This window comes from Camelus ferus, chromosome 3 (genome assembly GCF_009834535.1).
Source record: "Camelus ferus isolate YT-003-E chromosome 3, BCGSAC_Cfer_1.0, whole genome shotgun sequence".
NCBI classification, from domain to species: Eukaryota; Metazoa; Chordata; class Mammalia; order Artiodactyla; family Camelidae; genus Camelus; species Camelus ferus.
The window spans coordinates 92,463,913-92,485,216 of NC_045698.1; the positions used below are offsets into that span (position 1 = coordinate 92,463,913).

The window sequence follows — 21,304 nt, forward strand, 5'->3', positions numbered from 1 at the left end:
CTCATTCTGTTGTCCTTAAATGATTGTTACGCAGGATATTAGAGGTCAGTGACATCGAACCTTATGATGTAATCATTCTTGACACCGTGCTCACTTTATCTCAGAACTGAAGGCGTAGACACCAGCAGGCACAAAGGATCTGGGAGCTTTCACATCATTCCTTGCTGCACGGACACCCTGCTCAAGCCTGTTGGGTGATAGCAATGATGCTCAGCTGGGCTTGGCTGGACACGTCTGATTGCTCTGAGGTGCTAATCTGCCGTGGCACTGTGACAGCTTGTTTGTTGTGATGGCTGGAGTGGCCAGCAGTGTGACAGAGGTCAGAGCACAAGCCCTGGGTCTAGAATGACATCTACCAGTGGTGTGACCCCAGGCAAATGACCTTACCGAGAGACTCATCCCTACAGTGGGTTGAAGTATACCGACTCAGAGAGTCCACGTGCTGTGCTAGCCCAGGGACTGGCCAGGGAAAGTGCTCAGGACAGGCTGGCTATTGTAACTGTTATGCGGTCATCAGGAGGGGTTAATTCTTCCTAATTTCTAGGAGTCCTGACTTTTGAGTAGCAAAGACAAACTTGCTAAGCCTGCTGAGGTTCTGCTTGGCTGGGCCCAAGCTGAGGCTTGTTGAGCCTCTCGGGGAGCGAAATGAGAACCAGCCACTGTTGGAGGGAGTAAGGCCTCCCAACTGGACAAGTGATACAGGTCCACAGCACCTGAAGGAGGAGGGGTGTGTTCTAGACAGTCTCTGCTTCTCACTAGCCAGCACCACGTCACCTGCAGGGCACACTCCATATTCCACAGGGGCCTGCTGGAGCTGCTAGGCGTGACTCACCTAAATGACTCAAGCCCTCCCACCTGGACTCACTTCATCAGCGGAGGCTTTGGGTGAAGCCAGACCTGGAAATGAGTGGGCAGACTCTGCCCCTGCCCCACCTCCACCCCCTCGCCCAGCGCCCTTTACTCATGGGAGAGATGGGATACTTTGGGGTCAGCTATTAAAAACAGCAAATGCAGGAGGGGAAGGAGGGTTGTTCTGAGCATCATTTGGGGAGCGCTTTTGGGGGCGACATGCATGGAGCCATTTACTAACCATTCACCTGCAGGACGTGGGTCTGGAACAGCTGCTCGTAGCCAGAGGCGTGACAGGTATAATTGCCCATGTGGATGGTGGTCACCTTGGTGATGTAGAGGGAGTCGTCCTCTCCAAAGTCCTGTGTAGGCAAGGGAGACAACAAGATTGGTTTCTCTGCTGAGTAGGCTTGGGAAAGATAGCCAGGTCTCCAGTTTTGCAGGAAAACAGAAAGCGGGCAGCTGCAAGAGACCTCCTTTCTGCCTGGCCCCTCGCTCAGCCAGAGTGGCCTGCAGGGCTGGGCAGCAGAACCTCCATCTCTCTTTTGTGTTGCTTGCACAGACCCGCAGACCCGGTAAATCCTTTTAAGGCCTCCTTCACCTTCTCTGTGAGGCTGCTCGAACCTTCCCCAGCACAGAAGGCCCTCTCAATTTCTACAACTGGGCTCACCTGCCCCTCCTGTTAATCTGGCTGCTGATTCGCTGGTTTGCTGGGGGCTCTTATCCACCTGCTGAGAAGCTCTGGAGGGCGGCCTCCTCCAGGGCTGGGAAACTTTTTCTTAAAGGGCCAGAGAGCAAATATTTTGGCTTTGTGTGCTATTGGGTTTCCGTCAAGTACTCACCCCTGCCTTGTAGCATGAAAATAGCCATACAGGTGCCTAAATTGATGGATATCACTATGTTCCAATGAAACTTTAGTTTTTAAAAAAGGTGGTGGTCTGGATTTGGCCCACGGGCTGTAGTTTGCCTACCATTGGTTGAGATCTCACCTCCATCCCCAAAATAACTGCAGGCAGCTTGCAGAGATCTGGATAACCCAAGAGAAGGGAAATAGAATTCTGAAGAAAATGAGGGCAAACAGAAAACAAGGGCAGGGACATAAAAGAGAGGTGGGAGGGGCCGATGCCAGGGGTCCCACGAGAAATGGCTCAGTCAGCCTTGTCCCTGTGACCTCTGCAGCCTCACAAGGTGGGAGCCTATTGGGCCAGCATAGGGGATGGGCAGGAGGGGGCGGGGGAATGGGCGGGAGAGGGCTGTGGGCCGCTCAGAGCACTCCCCCAGGCCTTTCCAGCCGACTGCATTCCTTCCTGCAGAACCACACACAGTGCTGGCTCCATCCAGGCATCACTGCAGACATGCCAGGGAATGGAATTACCTGGTGTTTCAGGGAGACCCCTCTTTAGGTTTGGCTTTGGCTACTAAACATCTCTGAGGTGTGGTGTCAGAGCTGATGGGACAGAGGAGGTCCTGGCTCACTGGTGACAAACAGGACTGGGTAGTGTCGGCTGTGAGGACTGACGGGGGAGCCAAGAGCTGGCACTCAGGAGACTCAGGTTTTACCTAGAACTCTGTCACTGACCAAATGGCCCTTCATCCTTCTGGGCTCTGGTTTCCTCGTCCGTAAGCTGCAGACAATTGATACGCCCTGTCTACCTCGTGGGGTGTTGCAGAGATCTGGCAAGAGAATGCCTGTGAGTACATTTTCCAATGAGGGGAGCAGGACATACATAAGGGACACTAGTTTTCTTATCATTACCAGAAGATGCAAAACTCCTCATGACCCCCTGGAGACAACACCAACCCATCCCACCCGCTGATCCCCCTGCCCATCCTGGGCTTCCTTTTTCCCACAGAAGCAATCTGGCAGCAGGAGGGTTGGAAGGCCACTGGTCAGTGTGGCACGGGGTCGTCCAAGGGCATCTCCTGGTCCTTGTTTGCCTTCGTGCTCCTGCTCCCTGAAACGCTGGCCCTCTGCCTTGCTCACTCCCCAGAGGCCTGGCCACAACCATCATGAGTCCTTTAAAGTTGTTTTCTGGCTAATTAACCCAGTGAGGGGGAACAGGCCCAGGAGAGGTTTGGCTTAGGGCACAAGCTGGAAGCAGGAGAGGGGATGCATAGAACCTGCTCTCAGTATCAGACAGAAAATTCTCTGAAGTGCTCCCAATGGAGTAAAATATTGGAGAAGGCTGCTGGAACCCTTAAGAGTTTTTTCTGAGACATTGCTCTGCTTTAAAAAGCCCCATTCCTATCACTTGGTGGAAACTTCAGTAATAAAAATAAAACACCAGATAGGTGATTTGTCCTGTGTCATAACAGAGTCATAAAGGGTTCATACCGGAGTTGCTTACGAAAAGTTAATGGTTAGTCGATTCTGGGGCTGACATATTTCTAATCTAAGCTGTTTCCTGGGTCAAAAACGAAGTCGGCAGGAAAATATGTTTTGCTTGGAGTCTCAGTGGCGGAGTGGTATCTTGAAAGAGGGCTGGGGAGCTGGGTGCAGCCTCCACCCTGGGGGCCCCTCAACACCTCACTTGCTTGGTTCCAGGACAGACTGTCTCAAAGGGCAACACCAGAGCTGTTTGCAGGGAGTCTGGTGCAGGGGGTCCCCTGGCATTTTCCCTCCATCTGCCTTCCTGAGCCTTCATACCCCCAAGCCCTTCCTAGCAGGAGAACCCTTGAAGCCAGTCTCAGGGTCTGGTACCCTTTCCTCCTGCTGCCACCGAGATGGGGTTGCGATCACTGCATTCCTCTGACTGAGAAGAGCTCCAAGGCCAAGGTTCCCACAGATCAACAGCAGACTGATGCCCAGAAATAATTGCAGCTCGCCATCCTCATGAGCTGACTGTGTGCTGGGAAACTTGACACAGATCGCCTTGTTTAAGCCTCAGAAAAAACCCCTGAAAACTATAAAGCAAAACAAAAGCCCCATCCCCAAAGGGTGATAATGTAGACCTCTCTTGCACAATTTATTCAGTCTGATCTCTCACCCCTTCCACTGCTACTGGCGTGGGCCACAGCACCATAGGCTTGTCTGGGGATGCACAGACCTCCACTGCTGCCCCTCTTCGGTCTGCCCTCCACACAGCCCACACCCCTCCTCACCCACAGTCACAGCCCTAGGGGGTCTGCAGGGACCACCTGCCATCCCCTCTCCACCTGACTTCTTCCACTCTCCCTTGCTCATTTCTCTCCAGCACTGCGGCCCCTTGCCATTGCCTGGCATCCGGCCCCCTCAGAAACATTCTACTTGCTGGCCCCCGCACCCCCTGTGGCTATTGGTCTGGCTTGCTCCCCCTCCCTTCAAGTCTGTTCAGCTGTTATCTGCTGGCTCTATATCTAACCTCCATGGGGCACCTGGCACGCATTTACTACCACTCAGCATACTTTTTGCTGCCTGTCTCCCTGACTAGAATTGGGAGCTCCATGGGGGACGGCAGGGACCCCCGTGCCCGGTGCTCACTGCTGTGCGGCCTAGTATGGGGCCAACACAGAGCGGGCCCTCAGTAGATATTCATAGAGCGGACTGGACCAGGCGCTGAGCAAGGCTTTCTGCAGGGACTGTGCCCTGGTTCTGGTTCTTTGGGTTTGACAGCGGAGGCTCCCACCTCCTATCTTCCTATGCCCCCAAATGTTGCCAATCACATGGGTCCAAACAAGGTGGTCTCAAGTCTTGTCCCCACTTCCCCAGCCTGACTGCTTCTCCGTGTTGCATCCTCAGGCCTGGGAAGGCTGAGACGGCTCAACTCAGAGCAGCAGGCAGAGCCCGTGCGTGTAATCCCGCACTGGGCTGAAAAGCTCTTGTGAGCCCCTAACAAAGTCACTTAACCTCTCTGTTTTTCCTAACTGCTCCCAGGAGCAGAGGCATACCTCTTGGGTGATCACTCAGATGTGGTGTGGGGAGCGGCCACTTTTCAAGGACACGCAGGGCTGCTGGATGCATTAAGGCTCTACATGAAGCACCCAACTTATTACCAGCCTGTGACTTAGGCTCTGGGGAGAACTTGACTCTGTACTAAATAAAATATTGTCTCTGGGCTAAAACAATAGGCACCATATAATTATAGGAAGAAGTGCATACTATTTTTTGGAACATGAACACTTGCTACAGAAATCAAATTTACCTCATTGGCTGTGAGGAAATTACTTTAAAAACTGATTTATAAGGAGCTACATAAAACTAAAACCTGCAATCCTTCCTCTCCTGAAGGTTCTCTGAGATGTGTCTGAATACTGCTATCACTGTTTGATTGCATCTCTGTAATTGTCTTTTTATGGATGGCTTTTTTTTCTCTGCTGCATAGAAATGTATTAGCAAAATCAAAGTTCCTTCCAGAAATAAACAGATGCCAGATTAGACCATTCTTTGTATTGATGCACATCTGTCTTTGGAAAGGAGACAATTTTACTTAAAGATATATTTTTTTGCCTTTTAAAAAGCTTTCCTTAAGTATCTGCCCTTAATAAAGAAAGTAATTAAATGAGACTTAAGTATTAAACAGCATTTAAGCAGAGGGAAGACGGAGGATGTTGTCATAGTGATACATGTGAGTCAGGTCTAAGTAATATGAAAATGAGCCACCAGTGCTGATTATTTCGTGACTAAATGTCAGATACAAGGACTCCAGAGTGATTTCAGAGGTTAGGTTAAAGGTACTGTCCATGCTATAAGTTAAAACTCAGTTTAGAACATTTATTCAGAGCTTTTCTCCCTCTGCCCTTCTCAGGGGCACTCTTGGCTCTATTTGAAGAGGATGAAGTAAAGGAGAGTCTTTCCCCCTATGCTTGTTTGACTCTGGCCCCCAGAATTTCACTAACCCTAACATCCCACCTGCATAATTGTTCAAACACAGTGGGCCCAAACACTGAGCGACGCAGTGCCTTGGTGATGGCCGGTCCTCAGAGATGTCTGCACTCCCACGAACACACACATCGATTATTCAGACCAAGCAGGGACCAGATGCATCAGTGGTGAGCACAAACACCCTCATGAGTACACACAGTAAAGATGAGCACGCACACACACACTGCAACCTACTGCTCTCCACAGCTGACCCCCGACCCCAGATCCACAGTGGGGTTCCTGTGCCCATCACCTCCCTTTCAGCCCCTCAGAGGACAGACTTGTCACTCTGCAAGGACCTGCAGAACCCGTCCTCTTGATCAAAGAGGAGTCCCTACAACTTGAAGTGATGCTTGAGTAGCCACTGACCCCTAGCGAGGACTGCTGTGGACAGTCAAGTGTGGCTCGAGCAGCCCAGAGGGGGTCTGTCCTCCTGCCAACACCCAGGCTCAGCCCAGGCCACAGGCATGAGCGAAGGCTTCCCCAGGACTGCCGGGAGTGTGTGCTCACTGGCTGACTGGGGTTTACGTGGTCAGTCTCCCCCATGACTGTGAATGCTGAAGGGGCGGCACCTCATCTCTCTGTGCACCCTGTGCTGTTTGCAGTGTGCGGCATGGTGCCTGGTGAGTAACTGGTTCTCTGTTGGTGTTTGTTGAATGAGTGGAGGTGTGTTAACCTAGGGTGCTGGCTCTCAGGGAGCTGCAGGGAATGGAAGTGAAGAGTAAGGTTACCCAGAGAGAGGTCTGGCATCTGCCCTCAGCTACTGGGAGGTGAACTCTAGGCCTTGGGATGTGCCTTTGTTTGCCTGCGCACACCAGACCATCAATGCAATTTATGACGGCAGCTCAAGGCCACATGGTACCTGTTCTACCTCCTGAGCAGCTGGAGACCAGGGGTGAGCCGTGCAGGCAGTGTGGGATTGAGCTCCAGTGGAAGCTCTGGACACTGGCTTGGGCGAGGTTCCCTGGTTGGCATGTTGTTACACATCAGTGCTGGGACCCATGCCCACGCCCGGAAAGGAAAGCGGAAGCTCTGCGTTTGCCCCTCCTGTTCTCTGCCCTGTGGACTTCTTCTCTCGGCTGCTTCCAATCTGTACTCCTTCCTGATAATAAACCATAACTGTGAGTATAACAGCTCTCAGTGAGTTCTGTGAGTCCTTCTAGTTAAATTATTGGACCTGAAGGTAGTTTTGGGGACTCCCCAAACTTGCAATTGATGTCAGAGTGAGGGTGGTCTTGTGTGAACCACTCCTCTAACTTTGTAATTGGCTCCAAAACTCAAATGGGGGGAGTCTGACCCAGTTGTGTGGGTAGTGAGCATTTGACCTGGGGTCAAGCCTGAGTGTCTGAGTGCACACAGGTGCCTGGGCACCTGCACCAGAAGGCTTATGCTCTGAGTGCTCAGCTTGTCCATCCTGAGGCCAGAGGGCAGACCCCTCTTGACTGGCCAGGACTGCAGAGTATCATGTGGGTGAGTGGCAGCGCACGGAGCCCTCTGCTGAGTTGAAGGCCTGAGCCCCTGCATGGGGCTTTGGATCCTTAGCCGATCAGCCTGGTGTGTCCAGCTGGGGCAGGAAGGGACTTGGGCAGTAGACTGCACTGCAGGGGTCAACTGAAGTTCTAGACCTGGAACCTGTTACCTTCACCTGGGAACCCTGCAGTCCCCTCCCTAGGGACACCTGTATCACTAATCCCCAGGCCAAGAGGGCCTTCCCAGCTTCTCTAACCTGGACCACACTCACAGCCCAGGCACCTGACCAGCATTCCTGCTGTTCCTGAAACACTCTAGGGAGGATTTGACTGAATTTCCTTCCATGGCTCATTTCAGGGACCAACAAGGCTTGCCATCAGGAATTTTCCCCTGATGTGGCTTTTAAAACTCTGGTCTGCTGTTGGAGAGTGTAAATCGGTGCGACTTTTTTTGGAGATCTGGCAATATCTATCAAAACAGAAAACACGTCCACCCTCATTGAAGTCATTCCACTTCTAAGAACATATCTCACAGACCTACATAACCAACGCGCAGAGAGGTGTGTATTAGAATGATCACTGCCGTATTGTCTGCAGTAGATAAAGCCTGAAAATAGCCTGAATGTGAGCTCCCCTGTGTGGGGCTTGGGGCGGGTGGAGCCCAGGCAGGGAAGGTGCTTGGATTTGGCTTGAGGCTCTGCATTCAGGGTCTGGAGGCTGGATGAGAACCTTCCTGAGGGACTTTGTACCTTGGAGATGTGGCCAGAAGAGGTCACTGAGCACAGTGATGCCTCGAAGCCAGTACTATGGGGAAAGAGGAGTGACACTGAGGAGGCCACTGGGAAGGCCAAGGACAGTGGAGGTACTTGGAAGAGTCCCTTCCATGAGTTCCACAGGCTGATGTACCACGGGCCTGGGTCCTGTCTCTTGGAGAGGTCTGGCCGATTCTCCTAGTGGTTTGAGTTCATCCAAAGCTCAAAAGAACTGGATATTCATCTGCAACCAGACCTTTTGAAACAAGCTGGAGAGAACTGGCCAAAACCTCTGAGTGCTTCAAGTATACTGTTTTCCAAGATTTTAAAACAAAATGTACCCAAGCGTGTAATGAGATTATTTTCATGCAGAACCTACAACCACCGTCTAGCATGTTGCAAACAGCTCTCCATGCTAATCAAACGCCTCTCATCTTTTACAATGGATTCATGACTGGTTCATATAAAGACAATAAAAATTAAATGAGTCATGAGCTCCTAAATCATTCTCTTTTGGTCTTTTTAATAACTCACTTCCAAAGAAGAGCTGGCTGCGAGCATATGCTTCATTAGAGTTATTTGTTCGTGGTTTTACACCATTTAGGTATGGGAAAAAAGTGAACCTTTTAACACATCCTTCAAATACTGCCACAAATACTTTCTTCTAATGGGTTTTGTTTTTCTGCTTTTATCACTGTACTCTGCCTGCCGACATTTAAAAGCCCCAAATAGTGAGATTTGGTGAAAGAAAAAAAAAAAAACAACAAAAAAGAGTGGCTCTTTCAAGTCGTTTGAAATATCCTGGGTTTGTTATAGGCCTTTTTTTTTTTTTTTTTTAAGAAGAATACAATAGAAAAATGTTTCCTCTCTCTGAGAATATCTTGGCCAAACAATTCCATGTGCTGGTCTGAGAGCTTTCTGCCCCCTTCTTTGCTGTGGCGAAGGCCAGTGGCTAATGAGACCTGGAGGACCAGACATCTGGGCCGCGTCCACTGTGGCCCCATCCACTGGAGCCCGGGCACCGCACCGCAGTGGTCACTGCGGAAGCAAGAGGCAGGCCCAGCGGCCCAAGAGCGAGGCCTTGGCAATGCTGGGTGCTGGCTGCTGTGTCCCGGAACAAGGAGCCCAGAGCACGCCAGCTGGAGTGTGCAGGCTGGCTGCAGGCCCTGGCACGTTCCTGGACCTTCTGAGTGACAGAACCCCTCTGGCCTCCCAGGGGTGTGTGAGGAGTGAGATGATGCTTGTGAATGGACCAGCACGGGAACTGGCCCCTCCAGACACAGGAGCTGCTTAGTACTAATGATGGAGACACCAGCGCTGACGCTAGCAGGGACTCCGGGCTCAGTTGTTTTCTGGGAGTTTGGGGATGTCTTCTCCCTGCTTCTGCTCCCCTCATGGGCAGCCCCTGTCCCTGAGGATGTAAGGGACAGTGAGGAAGACAGTTATGAGGGGAGAGCAGGTAACACCATTGGGGCAGAGCATGTAGGCTGGGTTTGGGGACGGTCCCTTCACTTCTCTCTGATCAGCTACTTTGTGGTCTGGGCCGGGTGCCGAGGCCTGGGGTGGGTTTGCACCTTGTTCTGCTTCTGCAGAAAGTGAGGCAGGCTCCCCCTCCCCCAGAACCCGTAGTGTTGAGGCCAGGGTTGGGGGAGGAGCATGTGACTCTGCCTCTGAGATGGGTGACCACCCAGCCCCAGAGCCTGGCTCTGAGCCCTTGGGAGACACAGAAGGTGGGGGCTCCATAGTCCAGGTGAAAAAGTGAGAAGCCTCAGGGGCATTCCTGTCTCCTGTGCAGGACTCTCACGTCCCACTGGTCCCCGCCTCTCACGTGCCTTCCTCATCACAAGACTGTATGATCCCTGGGCCCAGAGAGCCCTCAGAGGCTAACCTGATCGTCTCCTCGTATCTGCGGCGACAAGTATCTCACTGTCTCCTAAGGCAGAGTTCCTCCCGAGTATAAGCCTCCCCCAGGGGCTCTGGCTGTGGCCCATGGGAGTGACCGGTGCCCTTCCTCCGAGTGGTATCATGCTGTCTGAGCTGAGCAGGGCCACAGGCCACCGCAGGCACACAGTGGGAGGCCTGCAGGGTATGGGCTGGTCCGGGCACACCAGCAAGGGCGTACTCCCGGCCAGCGGCCTGGCCCAAGACCAGGACAGGCAGAGCTCAGGGGCCCTGCCCCCCACCCCTCACCCCCACGCCTCCAGCTTCCGAGGTGGAGTAATGGCCGTGGGTCCTTGAGGGCTGAGGTAGGGGCTGCAGGGTCAGGTCTGAAGCCACCCAGACCCACCACTGCTTCAGCAAAGAACACAGCAGCTGGCTGGGAAGTAAACAAATTCCAAGCCGCCCTTTGTTAGTTCTGGGGAACGCGCGAGTAGAAAGTATTGATTTCTCATCACGCAAACAGAAGTAACATAATCCAGAGACGTACTGCTGGGAGGCACAGCAGGGCAGGGGATCTATTATCTATCTCTTTTCTCAGAGGAGGAAACTAAGGCTGTCCTCAGTGCTGCCCTCTGACTCGGGGGGTTTGTTTTCCAGGTGCGGCTGAGGCAGGGCCCCTCCTGGCCTGGGCTGCGGTATCCTGTGGGGTGGGGGCTCAGGCATCCCTGGAAGGGCACACCAGGTCCCTAGAACCTGCCACACCCCGCTCTGCGTTTGTGGCTACCTCACTCCCACGAGGCTGGGGCAGTGTCTTCGCTCCACGCTCTGGCACAGGGCTTGCTGCTCTCGGGCACTTAGCAAGTGAATCCAGAGGACGGTCCCCCTGTCTGCCAACTGGACAGCCGTGTATACACTGGTGACTCATGAGTGCTCCTGACAGCGACCCTGCTCGCCAGGGAATCTGAGTGGCTCCTTCTCACTCTGCTCTGGGCTAGAGGGGCACATTTCCTTTCTGATCAAATATGATTCTGATGCTGGAGGCATCCTTGATGTTTGCAAGTCAGAAAAGTTTAATTACATGTGTCATTAGCATGGCATTCTGTAATAGCTCTGTGGCTGAATTCATTAACAGAATTCTTAACAGATAAGACAAGGCAAATTAATATTTTGTTGCCCATGAAAGCTTCTCATTAAGGGAGTAGTGAAAAAGTGATTAATATTTTGTTGCCAATCAAGAATGTCTCATACAGATGACAAAGAAAGGAGGCCCACACCTCTCCGTGCTCTAATCTCCCCGCCTTGGATTTTGTAGGCTGATCAGCTTCGCCTTTTGCGCAGCGTGTAGGAGCCTGGTCGCTGATTACGAGGCCGGTGAGTGTGTTTCCTCTCTGACAGTGGCAGGTGGGGGCAGCCACAGAGATGCCACAGGCTGGGGGGCACTATGAACACATCAATCCCTGATCTTTGCTCCACCAGGGTTGCCCTCCTGAGCTGTTCTCCCTGGACCACTCTTGCTTCAGAAATGCCCTGTGAATCCTGGTGACCTGGCTCACCGCTCTCCAGCCTGATTTCCTCCTAAGACTGCTCTCCGCACTGGCACCAGAGTGGGGCTGCACGAATGAATCCCTGCTGAGTGTCAGGCACTGGATCAGGTGCTCCACACACACGCTTAGCCTGAAAATGCCCCTGAAGGAGGATGTCCCCATCCCCATTTCCCTACAGGCTCAGAGAAGGTATATGGCCAAGCCAGGGTGGCCCTGAGCTTGCTGGAGGTGGCTGGTCAGTGTCTCCCCTGGATGAATCAAGGCTGACCTGGACAGTGTAGCCTCATCCCTGACCATAGGCAGCAGTGGCACCCCTGGGTCACATCTCCCTGAAAGGGGAGCCTCACTAGACTGCGCGGGCTGCTGGGCTTGGACTCAGGCTGCAAGGGGTCGAGAGCGTTATCTGGCAGGAGCAGAAGTGATGATAACAATAGTAATAATAAGACTGGGAGCGGTATTAGCATGGACATGGGCTAAGAGCTTCATGTGTCTTTGATTCCTCACTATAATCTGTGAGGCAGGATCTACTATCTAGCCCTTTTCTCAGAGGAGGAAGCTGAGGCTTAGGGAAGTTGAGTCATTTCCAAGGTCACTCAACTAGTAAGTAGCAGAGCTGAGTAAGTAAACCCTGGTCCCTGTGACCACAGAGCCTGGGCCTTCATGAGTAGGCCGTGATGCCGCTCTCCTCTCCTGAAGGCAGATGCATATGTGTGTGTGTGTGTGTGTGTGTGTGACTGTATGTGTTGTGTGTGTGTGTGAGTGTATTGTGTGTGTGTGCCTTCATGCATCAGGCAAGGACCCCTGTGGGGCTGGCGCTGCCCTGTATCCCCTGTACCCTCACATGGGGGTTTCTGAGAAGCACCAGGTCCTGCCTGTTTGTGGGCTGCTGACTTGCCCAGAGCAGCAAGTGTTTCCTGGGAGGTAACGAGAGGCCATTAATCTCTAGTTGCACCCACAATTACGCAAATTGCTAACCTCACCGTGAAAAGTAGAAATGCAATTGAGTTGGTGCTGGAGGCATGTTCCAGGGAGGGGAAAAATACTCAAAGTGATTAACTGATGGCAGTGCATTAAGAGGAGTTCTGCCTCTGTCTTTAATTCTGATGTCTTTAAATAGAGCATCAAGTAATGCATATGGATGTTCAGACAGACACAGGTGGACCTGTCCTAGTTCTGAATCAATTACTACCGGCCAATCATGATTAAAAGCTGACAACCCACCTTGAGAGATTTGCACACACAAATGTGCACCTCAGCACACACACGTGCCCATGCACACATACACCCACACCCTAGTCTTTACAAACTGGACACTGTCTCCCCTTGCTAAGATCCCAGACAAGCCCTGGGCATCTTAGGCTCAGAAAATAAAGAACTCTGTCCATCCAGCATCTGTCTATCAAGCAGCCACCAGGCTTGTGGTGGTACATTCAGAGATGAGTAGGATAAAGGCTGTGCTCACTGTAAGTGCGGGAAATTGCAAGGAAACGATCCTGCCTGGTGTGACAAGGGTGGGAGAAGGGCACTTCTGCACAGCTTTTCCAAGGTGGGACTATGGAGTGGCCCCCACTTCCCATCTGCTTCCTTCATGATCTCTAGGGTGCATCCAAAGGGACCTAGAGAATAGAAGAGTCCCAACCTTGTGGTTTCCTGCAGAATTTCATGCTGGACCTCTCTCCCCACAATGCAGTCTCAGAGTTGGAAGGGATCTTCAGGGTCATGGGGTTTAGCTGCCTCTATGGCTAGCAGGATTGTTTACCATGGACCTGCTTGAGCTTGCATGCCTCTAGGGATGGGGAGCTCACTACCTCCTATGATGGCTCATTCCATTGTGGGCCAGGGCTGACGGCTGGGATGGTCTTCCATCTAAGCAGCCCAAATTCGTCTCTTTTCAGGGTGCACCCTGGCCCTTCGTGATGGTCCAACTCATGGGGTCACAAAGCCCAGCTCCCTCTGCCCCTGCATGTCCCCCACCTGCTTGGAGCTGCTAGCAGGAACCAGTCACTCATCCCACAGGCCTCCCTTCTCAGAGCCAAGCAGCTGCCCCTCGTCTGCTTGAAACTTGTACTCCTGTCACTGTAGCTCAAGACCTGTCAGCCACTTGGCAGTGCCCTACGTGGGTGACATCACTGCCTCCTCACGTGAACTTCTGGGAAGCCACCTCACCCCTGTGCCAAACCAGGGCCAGTAAATATTCTTGACTCAGTCCCTTTATTTTTCAAGTCCAAAAGAAGGGAGGCACTGCTAACCTTGCTTTCCCAATAGCTTCATTCACAGAGGATCAGCGGTTTAAGAAGCTGCTCAAAGTCATAAAGGCAGAGTGAGATGATGCTGGGATCGCATGGCAGGCTGCCCAGGCCCTCAGAGCCCAGGAGTACCCCTACTGCTCACGCTAGGCTGTGAGAGCTCAGGAGCTCTCTTCTTTCACACGTCACCTCCACAATCCCCTGCTCAGCAAACAAAACCCCCGGGCAGCTGCTTCTGTTCTGATGTCTCCTTTCATCTCCCCACTGGCCCCTCCCTCCAGCCCACCCAGCCCAGAGGCTCATGTCTGCTCTCCACAGGGAATGCCATGCATCCAGCTGTCTATGTTTTCCCCAGCTTTGGGGTCCAGAGTCTTCCCTGGGGGCACCCAGCCAGATGCTCTCCCTGCCTGAGAGCCTCCTGCCTCGATGTGTTCTCTGTTAGCCTGTGGTCCCTCCCTTCAAGTGGCAGGCTCGCTACACAGCCCTCTCCTCTCACATCCCATTCCCACACCCACCTCCTGGCTCTGGAGGCTGCAGCCTGTACGGAGACCGCCTGCCTCGCCCACTGCGCCTCCCTCGTCCACCTTATTCTGGGCCTGGCTGGCAGCTTAAAGCCACCAGAGTGAGCCACAGCTGCCCCCGACCATACTAATCTCTGCAAGGGATGGGACTTGGATTTTCTGGTACCTCCAGGTATCAGACAACAGGCTGGAAGGCACCCACGTGGGATGTTAAAAGAAAGCCCTCTGGCCCTGCCACTGCCACACGGTGCACAGCTGGCTTCCCTGGGAGGTGCGTCTGTGCTCAGAGTCAGAGCCAAGTGACTTACATTGATGTCTTCCGAATCCAGGAAGTTCAGGGCTAGCCCGTTGCGCTTCCAGACGATGGGTGGCCGTAGGTCTCCACGGATGGCGCAGGTCAGCACTGTGCTCAGCCCCACGGTCACTGTGGCCACACTGACCCTCTCCTCGGGGGCGAGGCTGAGCTGAACCACCTCTGTAGGAAAAAGGAGAAGGCAGTGAGGGGCAGGCTCAGGGGGTGGAGTCTTCACTAGAAGGGGATAGGGCCGTGAGGGGTCGACTGCAGCTCAGGAGCCTGGGCAGCTTCGGGAAAAGGAACATTGTACACACTGTGCTGAATGAAGGTACAGATGGACACATCTCCTGGGACCAGGGATGCGACTTCCATTTGAATACATTAACTACTCAAAGAGGTCTGTGAGTCAAATCAGGTCAGGAACCACAGCTAGCGCAGCGGAAGTGTCTGGGCTGTGGATCTGTGAGCCGAGCCACAGATCCCTGTGTGGCCTGCCTGGGCCATGTGGGCCGCCCCGCTGTGACCAGGGCCAGATGTGCTGGGCCCTGCCCTGTGCTCGCCGGGCCCAGGGAAGCCGAGGCCTCGCTAAGCGCAGTCAAGCTCTGCTGACCGGGCGGACAGGTTTCTCCTCCACCTGGGGGCAAATTAAAGGTTGCACTGTCTGAAGCCTGGGGAGTGAACTGGCTGACCTTTGAAGGTCTGTTGCTGTCTAAGGATTCTCTGAACTTGGATTTGGCTTTTTGTTCAACGACCGTGCACTGTGCAGCCTTTAGTTTTTTGAAGTGTACTTTGGGCTGCACAGATTACTAATCCTTACCATTTTACACTTGATAACTGGCATTAAGACCAATCATTCATCAGGCAAATGCGAAGGGTCTAAAATATTTCCCTGCAATCACAGGCCTCTTGAAATTCTCAGGATTTAGGAAAAAAAATCAAACTCAGAGCATTCAAAGCCAAAATGGGATCAGGTTTGGAGGGAGAGGCACCAGCTCACGAACTGGACTGCCACCCTCTGCTCTGCCCCCAAATCTACTTGGGGAGATTGGGGAGGCAGCGGAGGCAGCATGACTGGAGGGAGGTGGGCTGGCTCTGGGGGCCTGTGTTTATTCTGGGATGCCAGCAAAGATCTGGGACCTGGGGGAGTTCCGACAGGTGTGGAGTGAGGCACAGACCTGGGAACTGAGCTCTGTGACTCAGTGGACACTTCTGAGCTGTGTCCAGGCAGTGCATCTGTGCTTATACCCTCTTGCCAGTGTTTGTGGGGGAGGGAAGGGGGATGGAGGGAAAAGAGCCACAGGTGCCAGGCACTGCAAACCTAGTGCAGTGAAAATGGGTGCAGTAAGGTCCTGTCCTGAACACCGAAGCCCTGCCCCTCCACAAACATTCAGTGGCCCGGCCCTGGGCCCACAAAGATGAACAAGATATACACTAGGTGCTTAATCAACGCCTGTTGGGTGGATGGATGACAAATGGAGAAAATGGAAATAAAGAAGGAAAAAAGCCAAGAGGCCAGTGGAGAGGGGACAGTCACACACAGGAAAAATGTGACTCCCAGTGAAGGACCCGCATGAGGAAAGATAAGCAGGGAGTGATTGATGCAGACGCAACCGGCATCATATTTTACAAACATTAAAGTGATGCATTTCAAGTTCCCTCTTAAATCATGTTCCGCTGGCTGCCCTTCTACCTCTGAGTCATGAGGCATATCGCTCAGGGCAGAGATGGCACTAACCCTCTGTAGCAAGACCCAGACTTTGGAGATTTGGAGGGGCAGAGAGAGAGAGAGAGAAGAACCTGCTAAAATTGTTTAGCTCCCACTGCACTCAGAACCCAGAGTTTTCCCCAAGCGCAGAGGAGGTACCTCTTCTTCCACAGGACTCTGGACTCCACCAGGCTGAGGGCACCCAGATACGAGCACAGCCAGGTCTGACCTCTGCACGAGTGCCCACAGACAGGACCTCGGGGGTCCACGAAGGGGAACCAGAGGTGCAGAGGAAACCAGCTTGGGCAACTGGGAGTTGGAGACCCAAAGCATTTTTATTAGCTAGGGCATTACTTACATGAGCTCAAAATGATTAGCTTGGACTAAGCTTTACAGTGGATTGAACATTTAGGAGCATTCTCTCCCAGTGGCTGGTGGGTAGGGATGTGAAGGAGCCAGATGTGTCACACACACACACAAATCTGTTTTCCCTGCACATCTGAGCACCAGTGAGAGCACAAGGAAGAGACCAACTGGGAGGTCAGGGAGGGGCCCTCAGAGGAAGCAGGATCTCCCCAGGGTCCCAGAACCTGCTTCTCCAGTTGTGGTTTCCCCCACCACCTGCATCTCATCTCTGGGGGCGACTGGTTAAAACACAGACTCCCACCCCTCAAGCCCAGGCTGGTAAAAGACACTGGTGGCAGGGTGTGCATCAGATGTGAACAAGCATCCAGGGGTCTCCGGGGCATCTGAGGCCTGAGAATCACCGCCTTAAAATGTAAGGGGAAGGGTAGACGGAAAGGGGGCGTGTGGCTGGGGGATGCGGAGGTGAGGCAGTCTGGATGGCAGGGTCTCAGGGGCCCTAATTACCAGGCTAGGAGCACAGGCCCTCATTCAGAATGTAAGACTTACGTGCAAGGTAGGAGCCCCTTCCTCCATGCGGCCCCAAACTCACATGATTTAAACAGATGTAGGAAAATGTCTGGGGAGCCTATAGCACAGGGCTAAAACAAACAAACAAACAAACAAATAACCCCAATGGGATGCCTGTGCGTCTCTCCATCCGCTACTAGGACAGCCGGTTCCTGCATCTTTCCCGAGTGCACACCCACCCCTCTTCCTCGAGCATTTCTATGTCTGAAGACGTGCACTTTTTGCAGGAAAGACTCATGCAAAATTACAATGCTTGGATACTGACAAAACCATCATAATTCTGCTCCTGTCAGCTACACAAATATTAACCAAACAGCAAATATTTGGATCATTTAAAGTTTAATTAAATGAATGTTTTATTAGATTTAGTTCATGTCAATATTCCCCAGATCCTTTAAAAATTCTGGAGAGATTTATGGCAACTGAAATGCTCCTCACTCCCAGTTATTTACTGTTTAACACGCCTTCCCCCAGCAGGCCCCACTTCCCCGTGAGTGACCTCCCAGGGTGATTTCCCAGCAAGTGAAAAATGAGGCAGCATCATGGGCTGGGGCTCGAGTGAACGGGGCAGAAGTGGGGCTATGGCTCTGGACACCTGGCTTCCAGGCCTGGCTCTGTTGGTGATGCCCGAGTGGCTTTGGGCAGGTCCCTTCTGGTCCCTGGGTCTCAGTTTAGACATCCATGAAATGAGGGAATGGGCTCTGGGGGCCCAGCCAGCTTTTAGGCTCTGGAACTCTGAGTGCATGGTTCTGAGCTGATGTCCCTGCTCCCCCTCCTCGGTCCTGCCAGGACCTGCTGCTCCCCTTGGTCCTCAAAGCCACCTGCCTCTGTTCTTTGCCCACTTGCCGTGATGGTACAAGTGATGCCTCAAGTGGCAGCATGAACAGCTGCCAAGCCCCACAAGGGAGTCCCTCCTGATAACCCCTAACTCTCCCCTTCCTCTCCATCCAGATCCTCAACAGCCTCCTGCGTGGTCACCCCTCCAGTTTCCCCCTGCTGCTCGTGAGTGTCCTGGTCACTACTTGGAGTACAAGGTACCTCATAGCTCTGCTCAAAAGCTCCCAGGGGCTCCCCACCACCCACAGATTCATCACGGAGGGTTCAGAACAGTCCCTGACCTTGCCCTGCATTCTCTTCCCAGGTGACTTAGCATGGCCCCGCTGGTCCCCGCGCCATGTGGTTTTGGGCTTAAGCATGTGCCTACTTGGCACCTTCTACTTGGTTCTCACGCCCTCACTGGGATGTTTCTGCAACCCTGAAGTTTTAACACAAGGAGACACTTGGACAGGTATTGGGTGAGGAAGATTGAAAGAGATTATTCTGGTGAATTTGTCAGGACTTTTTCAGACTTAACTAGCAGAAACTCTCAGAAATGCTCAACTAGTTTAGGGGGAAAAAAAAAAAGGAGGATGATCTTAATGCCCATAACTGGGAAATCTAAGGGGGTGGAGGCAGCTGCGGGCATCCGGCGTCACCAACAGTGGCATTGTCTGCTGGGTGGCCCCACACCTAGACTGTCCCTGTACACAGGATCCCAGAGAAAGGGCCCACATCTCTCCTGAGAGCCCTTAAAAAAAGCATGGGGAGAAGTCCAATGGCCCAGACTCCCATCCTGTGTTATTCCATGAAGCAGTCTCCGAGGTGAGGTGGACGGAGTACTCTGCAGTCACAGGACTGACCGACACACAGGCCTGGGCCACGTGACCACCGCTGGGGCCAGGTGCTGGGAGGTTGGGGGTGGAGTCAAATGTCACGACAGAGAGGATTGTGTTGGGCAGATCGACACTCTAGGACCACCACAGAGACAGAGAGAGGGTCTCTTCTGTCCCCTCTATTGTGTCACTACCCCACCTGGAAGTCTCAACAAGGTGCAAGATGGTGAGGGCAAGATGGGTGGAGCCTTGTGAGACAGTGAGAGGCATCAGAGCGAAACCTGATTTCTGCTATTGCCGTCCACCCCCACCTGCCCCTTCTCTGCAGAGTAACGGGGGAGGGCTTGGTGACCGTGGTTTGGCCTAGCTGAGGGGACCCCAACAGACCTCTTGAGCCTCACACTGGAAGGGGACAGGAGGGGCCAGGCAGGAAGGTGGAGCAGCCACACTGCAGCCCTCCAGGGAGCGGTCTGTGGAAGGGCCCCCGAGGCGTCCTTCCAGCTCCTGGCTGTGGCTCTGCTGCTCCCACAGTGCTGACCGTCTGTGGTCCCACAGGCCACTCTCTGGGAAGGGTCCCAAGGTCTCCTGTGCCCAGAGTATGGGGGGGCAGTGAAAGAGGGCTGGGTGAGGGGCTCCTGTCATGTGGGTCTGGGGTGAGGATGCATCTGTAGAAAGAGGCTGGTGTCCCTGCACAGGGAGGGCTGGGCTGGGGAGCTCGGTGGCACTACTGGCCGAGGTGCCTACAGATAGATGCTGCTTCTGCTGTAAGAGCTGGTGCTGGAAGGCTGCCTGGTGAGTAGGCAATTCAAGGAGGGCACGAGGGTTGAGGGCTTCCTCACAGCTTGGGACACCCTATGGTCCAGGCTTTGGGGCATTAGTGGGCTTCCCCTCGTTCCGCCTGGGATGAAGAGGCACAGGTGGCATTGCATGACTGTCAAGGTCAGCGTGGGTCAGTTAGCACAAGAGAGACCGTCCTGATACCCTCGCCAGGCTGCATGTCAGCAGGGAGATCCCAGCAGGGCTGTTCTGTGCTCTGGTGCCTAGTGTGGCACTGGGCACACAGTGGGTGGGCTTCGGGCCAAGTCCTGGGAGACACCTCACTAGCTCTCTAGGCCCTTCAGACCAGAGCAGCATCACCCTTGCTTTTCCAGACACAGCCCTCAGCCTCCTCCCTGCACACATGCTCTCCTTGCTCCTTGGAGCTTGGAGAGAAGGGCCCTCGTGGGGGATTGATGGGCCCACCATGAGCAGGCGAACGAGCACCCTTCCTGGAAGCATGAGGCATAAAATTTCCGTCGCTGGAGAATTGGGTTTTAGTTCCTATTACAGCTTTCCCTTAATCTCAGGCGCTATTTCTCACACTGACTTGAACTCGATGAGACACTCATAAACCCATCAGCACCCTCTCAAGCAGACTTCTGGTGCTTCACAGCAATAGAAATTAAATTTCTCAAATTCCTGTCAAGTTGGCGTTAGTTTTCTTATGCTAGAAATGCACTAATGGAACACATTCCTACCTGGACATTTGCCATTTTTCAAATGATGCTCTTGGTGGAAAGACTCTAGTCAAAAGCTCAGTCTACCAGCCCTCACATCAGTGCACTGATGGAGCTTAGCTCAGGGTGAAGCTGGGCTCAGGGGCCGGCTGGGGAACCAGGGTGATCTGCAGAGAGGCCTCTGCAGCGGCAGCCTCATTTCACACTGTTCTCCTTGTACGAGGGATGTGAATCCCCGGTGCCCTGGGGGAGCTCCCCATCCCCAGGTGGCCTGGGAGCTGCCCACATAGCTGTGGCCCCATGTGACAAACTTCATTGATCTGACCTTGCTCCTGTGACCAGGGCCACACTGGGAAGTTGGTGAGTGGGACAGAAACCAGGGTAGAGTGCTGCTGGCTTTCAGACTGGAACTTACTCTATGGGCTCTCCGGCGCCTCCAGCTGGCTGGCTGCAGATCTTGGGACTTCTCAGCCTCTATAATCATGTGAGCCAATTCCTTATAATAAATCTTTCTCTCCATCCATCCACTCACCCACCTCACTGGTTCTAATACTCTGGAGAACACTGACTAATGCAGTTGTCATCCACACTCTCTTCTTTTCTTTCATGGAAGACAGCATGGCCATGCATTTTGTGAGAACAAAGAACACAGCCTCCAAGTTGCTGCTTGAGGAGAGCTGCCTGACCCTATCGGACCTGATGAGGGTGAGAAACCAGTCCTTACTACATTATGCCCCTGAGATTTCATGGTTTCTACAGTATTGGTGTTGATTGCCTAATACACACCCCACCTCTCCAAGGGAAAGAAATACAAGTTAATTTATCTCCATGGAAGAAACTGTAATGAGATGTGGAACAGACCCTCGGGAGGCCAAGTCTCTCCGGTCAGAACCCTCAGAATCCTCTGATAAGAGATCTAACTTCTGTTCCAATCCCTAGCACAACTTCAGTGCAGGAAGCTCACTCTCTCATCCCGCTGCCGTTTCTACCACTTTCACTGCTAGTGTCCAAACTCCCTGCCTACTGGAGGGGGTATCTAAGGGTGGGCTGGGAGAAAATGTGGAAATAAATTACACAATACAATATGCTCCGTAGGCAGAAAGAACAAGATGCCGAGAGAG

The 21,304-nt window shown here is 53.0% G+C and overlaps 1 protein-coding gene across 3 annotated transcripts in view; it reads right to left on the minus strand.

The window, feature by feature from the left end:
• Nucleotides 1-21,304, minus strand: part of FSTL4 (follistatin like 4) — a 379,618-nt gene that overhangs the window by 57,337 nt on the left and 300,977 nt on the right. For all 3 annotated transcript variants that reach the window (XM_032476734.1, XM_032476733.1, XM_032476732.1), the window contains exons 7-8: nt 14,411-14,577; nt 1,091-1,211 (exon numbers count right to left, since the gene is read on the minus strand). In XM_032476734.1, coding sequence (XP_032332625.1) covers nt 1,091-1,211; nt 14,411-14,577 — 288 coding nt within the window. The remainder of the gene's footprint in view (nt 1-1,090; nt 1,212-14,410; nt 14,578-21,304) is intronic.